The sequence below is a fragment of the Branchiostoma floridae genome, chromosome 14 (genome assembly GCF_000003815.2).
Source record: "Branchiostoma floridae strain S238N-H82 chromosome 14, Bfl_VNyyK, whole genome shotgun sequence".
In the NCBI taxonomy this organism is placed as follows: Eukaryota; Metazoa; Chordata; class Leptocardii; order Amphioxiformes; family Branchiostomatidae; genus Branchiostoma; species Branchiostoma floridae.
Genome location: NC_049992.1, coordinates 4,662,481 through 4,670,556, shown reverse-complemented (window position 1 = coordinate 4,670,556; position 8,076 = coordinate 4,662,481). Strand labels below are relative to the sequence as shown.

The window sequence follows — 8,076 nt, the reverse complement described above, 5'->3', positions numbered from 1 at the left end:
GTTCAGAACACTCCTCGTGCCACCAGTACATCTGCCTTGAGATTATAGAAAGCAGTCATCATAAAAGCAGAGACCAAGAAGAAATCTTCAATAAGACTTCTCAAAGAATTAAAATTTGGTCCTCAGGATTATTTCTTTAAATAAATTTTTATCATAATGTTGTTGTTTTTTTAAAGTTGGAAAACCAACATATTAAAAATTGGTATCACCTTGAGGAATCTTTGTAGACAAAGAAATATTTCTACTGTTCAACTGGGAGGTATCCTTCTATTGAAGAAAAAAACACAGTGAATATTTCACAATTTACAATACAGTACTTACTAACAGGTGGTTGAAGAGCTACTGGGGCTGTGGACTGTACCACTTGTGTAGGAGGTGGGGGTGGAGGGTTTGTTTCATCTGCTGCTGTTCCTGACTTCTCTATTGCCAACTGGATTTCTTCATTTGTTAACCCTGGAAAGATAAAAGATTTACATTAGAATTGACTATCATTGACAATAGATGTGTTATACTGCTGCCAATGCCCTACCTAACTCTCTACCAGTCCGACTGAAACATGGGTTTTTCTGAGCTGCACTTTTCAAAATGTTCCACAGGGGGCACTGCAACTCCAAAATAATCAACACTACCTGTCCAAAAAACAGAATCAGATTTGGCATCCACTTCAGAAACACACACACACACATACACACACATATTCAAACACACATAGACATAAACAGATACACATACATGTACAGGACTAAAGAAATAATAGACTTTAATTCAGGTGAAATAAGTACTTTTTATTTATTTATTTATTAATCTTTCAGGGTAGTCCCTACAGTTTTGATAAAACTGATTTCCAAGGGAGCCCAAATCAACATAATGAACATAAACGTAAACATAACAATAATCATATAGCATAAAACATACAGGTCCCTTACTGTTCATTCAAGAGGTTCCAAGTTTCCAAGTTACTCATCATATATGAAGTTTATTTGTGTTAACAAGCTTGATTGAACTGTGCATATAGCTGCCCGTTAAAGAGAGGGGCCAGTTACAGCCCAGATAGCAGAGTTTGCGTTATACACGGTGACAGACTAACAAGCAGATACCAACCTTTCTTCTGTAAGAAGGCTCTCCTCTGAGTGAATGCACTCTGTCTGACTCTGGGATTCTGTAGAAATTTTACTGCAGTCTCAATCTGAAACAGGGAGAGGATTATAAAGGTTAATATATGTCATGCTGACATGAGTCTAAGCAATGAGAACTGTACTTCCTACATTGGCAGAGTTCCCAGGGCATTCTGGCATTTCATTAGTCTATGCCCTTTTATTTTGCAGTGGAGACTTTCATCTGTGTCTGGAGGAATGGTTTCAGTAGACATTTTTGTCTGAACAATGGAGGTGAAACAAAACTTGTGAGAAGTGTGCCCAAGTTGCAGTTGGAAAAAAAATTGAGGAGGCTAGCAGTTACTGGTAGTAATTTTTTTATCATCATGAAAATCCATTTACAGCTTCTTGAGTTATTCTGCTCACAAACAAAAATGCCTGACCACAAATGGCACCAAAATCACAGCCTTCTTGCCGATGGTAGGATATAAATATCTTTTTGAGGATTAGAATTTCTGAATTCTGAAATTGCTGATACCATATGGATGATACATACCATCTGCTGTCTAGGCTCAGGGTTCAAGGGTACCTCTGTCGGAGAACCCTGCTGATGGACAGGAAAAACAACAGTTGTTTAACCCAGCTACTGAACCTGGTACAGCAAATTTCTAGAGGAGCAGTTGTTAGCCTGATTAAGGCCCAATCTACACGCAGTTTTTACCGATATCTGTGGAGATGTCAGGAGGGATCTAGAACGTAGGGGGCCGGACACCCATGGCTCTTGCAGTCATAAACATATAGCGCGATTTTCCACATGGCGTTATATGCTAATGAGCCTTCCAGAAGTCGGGAAGCATCTACACGCGCGCGAACCTGTCGGGAACCCCTGCTAAGCTATAGGAAAGGTATCGTAGTATTCGTACGAATGGTCCGGACCTTTCGGGAGAAATTTTCCCGATATTGTAATGGCGATATAGTAGTTCCATCTGGACGATGAAAAAAAGCTATCGGCGAGAGGTTGTAGGCTCGCCGATATCGGGAAAAACTGTGTGTAGATCGTGCCTAAATCTCGCTTATAGCAGCCCGCCCAACATCCGCCGGCCCCCTGCAGGAAGTGGCCAGTTACAGCCCTGGACAGCGGAGTTTGCGTTACACAGACTAGAGCAGTTGTCACTTGCTAGAATCATGAGGAGGAACAAAACTGTAAATGCAAAAATGTTCTCGGTAGTTTTATGTTAATGATTTTCATGGTGGCCACTTAACCAAGTTAAAACCATCGCGAACATTTTTACATTACAGTGTGTGACTACAGTCTATGGTGCTAGTGCTACCGCAAAATCAAAACCACCGCGAATACTCCATTTTCCCGCTAACGCAAAAGTATATCCCCATAAACTTAAATGCAATTACTGTATGCACTGGACTTGAAAAGGGCTAATCTCAAAGCAGATGTTGGGAGGCCAAATCAGTCCTTTTTCCTAACTGCCATGTATGTTACAAACTGAATGTCAGGGAGGCAGTTTGTAACATAAGCTGGCAACTACTAGGTAAATGTGACAATTTCGCCTCACAACTTCTGCTGTGAGATTAAAAACAAGCATATTGAATAACTGCTTATCTCTTTTATTTACATGGAATCCGGATGAAGGCTTTGACATCCAGGTAACAAGCTACAATTACTCAGTCACTGAAGAAGGGTAGTTGACGCTACATGAAACGTCAGATTATTTCCAGAATCTATCCAGTTGCTTGAGTAGCAACAGTTTCTGTAGTGTAGTGGACTTTTCTGAAAGTAGACTCAGTGCAGTTTCTGTTTATACTTCTGCCAGAAGGGGTTTAACTTTAAGTCTGCCATTTCTGATTGATGTAAGTGTGTATGGTAGGCTCGAGGTTGCCTTTTCCCACTCAATCTATTTCTGATTGCCTTGTTACAGCTGTGAACTTTTCAGAAAGTAATTTGGGAGCGGTGAGAAAGGGGCTGACCTTAGCCGGGGCGACTAGAGACCTACTGCGGCTAGCATGGTAGACTATTACATAAGATCTGGTACACAATACAAAAGTGGGCGTAACCATGTGCGATCATATATCATCTTATGAGACCCTATAGAGCAAACGTGGCTCTGACTGAGGCTGAATACATAGATACTCTCTGTTGCATGCGAACATGAGCCACTCATGTAGACATGCAGGTTCCTTCCCCTGTGTGGTCGAAGAAGAACAACCGGACCTTGTTGATCACAGCGAATAGGACAGCCCCACATAACAGGACGCAGGAAACAACTTCGGCTGCATTCCAATTGCACAAATCTACACATGAAAAGTTACCGTATCTGGTGACATCGCCTTGTTTCATGTTGTTTTTCACGGTTCAAATACAACGAAACTAACCTCGTCTTTTGGCGAACTTTTCGACTCCGGGGAGGCCATCTTGGAAATTGCATGCTGGGATCAACAAACATTGTAAACCCGCCTCTGATTGGTCGATAACGACGCAGATGACCAATCAGAGCGGAGTTTATAATTTATGCTTGGATGTCACTTCCGGGTTTGACGCCATCGCTGCAGGAAGGCAGCTCACGCGACTTGAATTTCTGGCGCTTTGCCCTCAGTTGAACCAGACAAACCGTTCCCCCTGCCAGGGCGCGATCGCGAGATGTACGCGGCACAGGGGAAGGCCTTCCGTGTGTGGGACGGAGAGAGGAAAGTCAAGGTCGGCGTGGTCGCCAGGTCACTCCACGAGCTCAAGAGCAAAGGTAAGCTCGGCACCGTCGGGGATTTTTCTAACAAAAGGCCGCGGCGCGGTTAGATCATCGGCGACAGACGCTTTCCCGGATAGCAGGTCATTCACCCCACGCGCTCAGGTCGTTCACCCCGCCGCTGAAGTCGATAACAAAATCCTCCCCAACGATTTTTTCTTTCCAAGCAGAGCTTCGGCTTATAACCTGTTTCTTTGACGTCTTTTGGGACGTTTTTATCTGGATTCAACGTTATATTTTGTCAGGTTTTCTTCTGTGCGCCATGAGGCGTGTGTAAACAAAATCTGAAAAGTAGAAAGCCCATCAAACTATTCAAAACGATTGAAAAACAGCCTTAGCCTAACATCTGCTTGTAAAATAACCATTCAGCTACGCAGTGTAGATATAGGGGAAAGGTAGCAACGCCAAACCGGGGAGGTATCTAACATATGTGTACATACAATTGCCTGGTGGTTGTACATATTGTGCTTCTCTGTTTTCGGTATGAATTTTCATAAAGCAGTAGTAGGGCAAGCAGCCAAGCACTGAACTAGTACAGTCAGCAGGAAATGAAATGACAATATGGCATGACGTTCATAATTTTCTAACATTTACGGTTATATATAAGCACTGTGTGTGTAAAAACAGCTTTGTGAATGTAGTTTACTAGTATTTTCTGTCCTTGGCATGAAAATCATTTTCACAAATCCATAAAGTACTTGACTGTTGTGCCCTTCACTGAACTAGCGCAACAGGAAATGGAATATGATAACACTCATAACAACATGTTCAGGATTTTCTATTTGCCCAGAGAGTGCCATAATTGTGGTTGTAGATGTTGTTTGTTCACCATGAACTGTAAGCAGATGTTGCTACACGACACTGTGCACCAAATTACATAATGTAGCGCTTATAGGAATAAAAGATAATGGCAGGTTGAAGACTTTTTTGGCGATACGCCAGAAAATTATGCTTTATCTGATTGCTTAATAACGATGGTTTAGCCTCGCTGATGAGTGTCGTGGTCAAACCTCAAACAGAGTATGATACATGACACTTTGTTAGTGGTACAGTGCAGTTTAATGGTAGCTCACATATTACATTTAGCCAAGTCAGGGTTGGACAAGTCCTCTAGCGCGATTGTCCCTGGCAAGTAAAAATGCTGATCAGGCAAGTGCATGTCCTACTTGAACTTCACTTGCCCAATTGGGCAAGTAAGACTTTTTCATGTGTGGGTTTTTGATATACACATGTACGTGTAACTTTTAGAGTCATGGCATCAAGCATTGGTTAACACAGAGAAAATAGAGCCAATAATAAAAGAATTCCTTGCTGGAAGTGAAAATACATTTTAGAAAACCTGCAACCACACTTGGTCAGCCCTTCTTTTTTTAACATTGTACACATTAGGTAAACTGGTACCTCAAAAGAAGTCAGTGAACTTGACATGTACAATTTCCAGTTAGATGTACTAGTAGTAGTGGAACCAGTATTGATTTGTTCTGCCGGTTCATTCTCTGGGGATGGATGTGAGTAGAAATGTTCAAAAGGAATGTCCAATTTTTTATCCTGTTGTTGAGATCGAATTGCCTTCAAATAGTGTTCACCTAGATCATATGATGTCCAGGGTTCTCCCCAGAATTTTTTAGTATAGTGGAGGGGCTGGCAAAAGTAACCCAAAGCAACGTGCTGCTCTTTCATGAAGATGGCTTCATTTTGCATGACAGAGGGTGTCAAATACTACAAGTATAATATATTGTTGTGATTCCATTGTTGTGAAGTGGCAAAACGACTATTGATTTGATCATAGCCAATTCACAAGTTTTTGTAGACAATGCCCACTTGGAAAGTGATGCCACTTGGCACAAAAATCTGTGAATTTTCATTGACTTTAGCAAAACTAACCAAGAAAATAGGGAAGAAGCACACTAAATTTCAAAAGTAGTATAGTGGAGCTGAGCTAGGAGTATAGTGGAGGGCCTCCGTTGTTCCATTCTTTGGGGAGGACCCTGCAATGTCTAACCCTCATAGACCGAGGAGGTTGACCTGCATCTGTGCACTGCATGGATCAATGTCCTCGCTAACCTGATTTATTAAATCATGCTTCTTATTGCCAATCATCCCTGGACAGCAGAGTTTGCGTTACACAGACCAAGGAGGTTGAAAAAAGCCTTGCACAGATTAGGTCCTTGCATGGAAGCGGAAAATATTTGTTTACAACTGTAGTACTGAGAAGTATTCTGAGCCCTGAATAGGACATATTGTTTGTCCCATGAAGAGGCCTTGTTTCAACATACATACATAATGTGTTTGGCATCATCTGCTGTTGATGAAATCTGTCTTTGACTGTCTTTTTATATGAGGATTTGTAAGATAATTGCAGCTTTCTGGTTAATTGTTGTACCTCTTTGTCAAACATGTCTTTTGAGGGCACGCCTTTTTTTTTTGTTTACTAAAAGCCTTACTTTACAGAGGGGGTTGGGTGGTTGTTTCCCTGTGACAAGGACATTATATGAGAAGGACTGAGCTCAAAATCAGTGCCTATTCATCAAGCTTCGACTTATGTGTGAAGAAAGCAATCTCATATAACGTCCTTGCCTGTGACTTGTATTTTTTTTGTAATTGTAGATTTCAGTTCATCTAAGTTATTCACAACCAGGAAGTTCATAACCATTTTTGTCTGTTGGCAGTTTTCAAAGATTTCTTGGGGTAAAACTCACAGTGATATATCATATTTTTATTCATAAATATCAAAGCATTATGTGATCAAAAATGAATACATTTGTAAACCAGAAAAACTAAAGATTTAAGTTGTAAGAAAACAAAACAAATAATAATACTGAGTGAAAGTCGAGCTCACTAAGTGAACTCAATTTTAGCATGAAATCCAACATAAATAACAAAACACAAAAAAAGGTCTCAGCTGATATGTTAGCATTCATGGCAATGTAGGTTCCAGAACCAAACCAGATTTGAAATTTTGATAACAGGTCGTTCCCAAAAGTCCTACTACGACTTCTAATTTTACCCTGAGGTGATATTATTTATGATAATATCATAAAGCTGGTGGCCCCATGTATCAAGGAGCTTATGGCTTCAGGCCGTCAACCCTATGCATATAAATGAAGCAGGCATATTTATCTAGAACAGTGGGGTTACCTGGTGTTATTGGCCGTCTCGCTACGTGGGCTGTACGAAGCTGCATTGCACTACCATAACTGTCTTCTGTCAAAACATCTGCTCGGATAGGGTCCAAATTGGATAGGTCTGAAATTAGCAGTACCAATTAGCAAGAACACTAATTACTATACATTATTTTCCCGATTCAAGTAATAATGTACTGCTAATGAAATACACACCTTTGATTTGGGCAAATCACATGATACAAATCTGGAAGACTGAAAGGCACTAAAATGGGAGAACTCATAAACTGCGTACCTCCTGTCCGCCAATCTTGAACACATTTCGAACCAGATACAAAATCGAACCAAGTGCACTTCTAGGGTGAATTTTCTCCTCTATTCCCTGAGTAGTTTTTCATAAATCTATTAGACTAAGCACAGTGTCCTTTCTTTAATTTATAAAAATGCACTTTTTGAACATATTTTTTAATCTTTCGGTGCTGTTCCAAACTACATGTACTGGGTTTCCTGCTCTGGCTGGAGGTCCTCCTCTCTGTCTTTTAAAGTTTATTATGAGCAACAACCTCAAATTAACTTATTAAGTATGCACACCAACTTTGGTGAATATTTCAAGTACCTGTTTGATTTTGAAAGGTTAAAAGAAACGCATAGACTGATGATAGAGTACTTTCATGGAGAAAATACTATAACCTCCTTGGCAGTTACTGCTGCAAATAGATCTGTTTCTCAGTTTTTCATATCAAAATGGGCAGAAAAGGCAATCAATGTTGCTGTTAGAAAATGAACAGTTTCATTTGTCTACATTAAATTCAAGTCTTCAGCTAAAATCTTGTGATCTCAGAAAGCGGAAAGCAGAGAAAGCTGTTTGTTCCATTGCTACGTAATTGTTATGACCCGACCGGATTTTGACCCCATGACCTTCTGAATTCAAAGTGTAGTGAACACTCACCCCCTAAGGCCATTGTACCAACCTTTTGTCTCCATCAAACGTACTGAAAAAAACAGACAAACCGTTTCTGATATACGTAACATGTACGTGTAGAATCTTATCAAATGCTAGAATGCATTAAGTACATACGGTGAAATCAAGACTATTGTTCCTTA

At 40.5% G+C, this 8,076-nt stretch overlaps 2 protein-coding genes across 5 annotated transcripts in view; one reads left to right on the top strand and one right to left on the bottom strand.

The window, feature by feature from the left end:
* Window positions 1-3,634, bottom strand: part of LOC118430274 (peroxisomal membrane protein PEX14-like) — an 8,293-nt gene extending 4,659 nt beyond the window's left edge. The window contains exons 1-4 of one of the 4 annotated variants that reach the window (XM_035841005.1): window positions 3,483-3,634; window positions 1,651-1,698; window positions 1,102-1,186; window positions 322-453 (exon numbers count right to left, since the gene is read on the bottom strand). In XM_035841005.1, the coding sequence (XP_035696898.1) occupies window positions 322-453; window positions 1,102-1,186; window positions 1,651-1,698; window positions 3,483-3,521 (304 nt within the window). In that variant the 5' untranslated portion in view covers window positions 3,522-3,634. The other 3 variants (XM_035841004.1, XM_035841008.1, XM_035841006.1) reach the window with 3 other exon arrangements.
* A 55-nt stretch (window positions 3,635-3,689) lies between these two features.
* LOC118430277 overlaps window positions 3,690-8,076 on the top strand; it is a gene marked incomplete in the record, with an annotated part of 17,178 nt that continues 12,791 nt past the window's right edge. Inside the window, 1 exon segment of the mRNA XM_035841011.1 lies at window positions 3,690-3,847. Coding sequence (XP_035696904.1) covers window positions 3,748-3,847 — 100 coding nt within the window.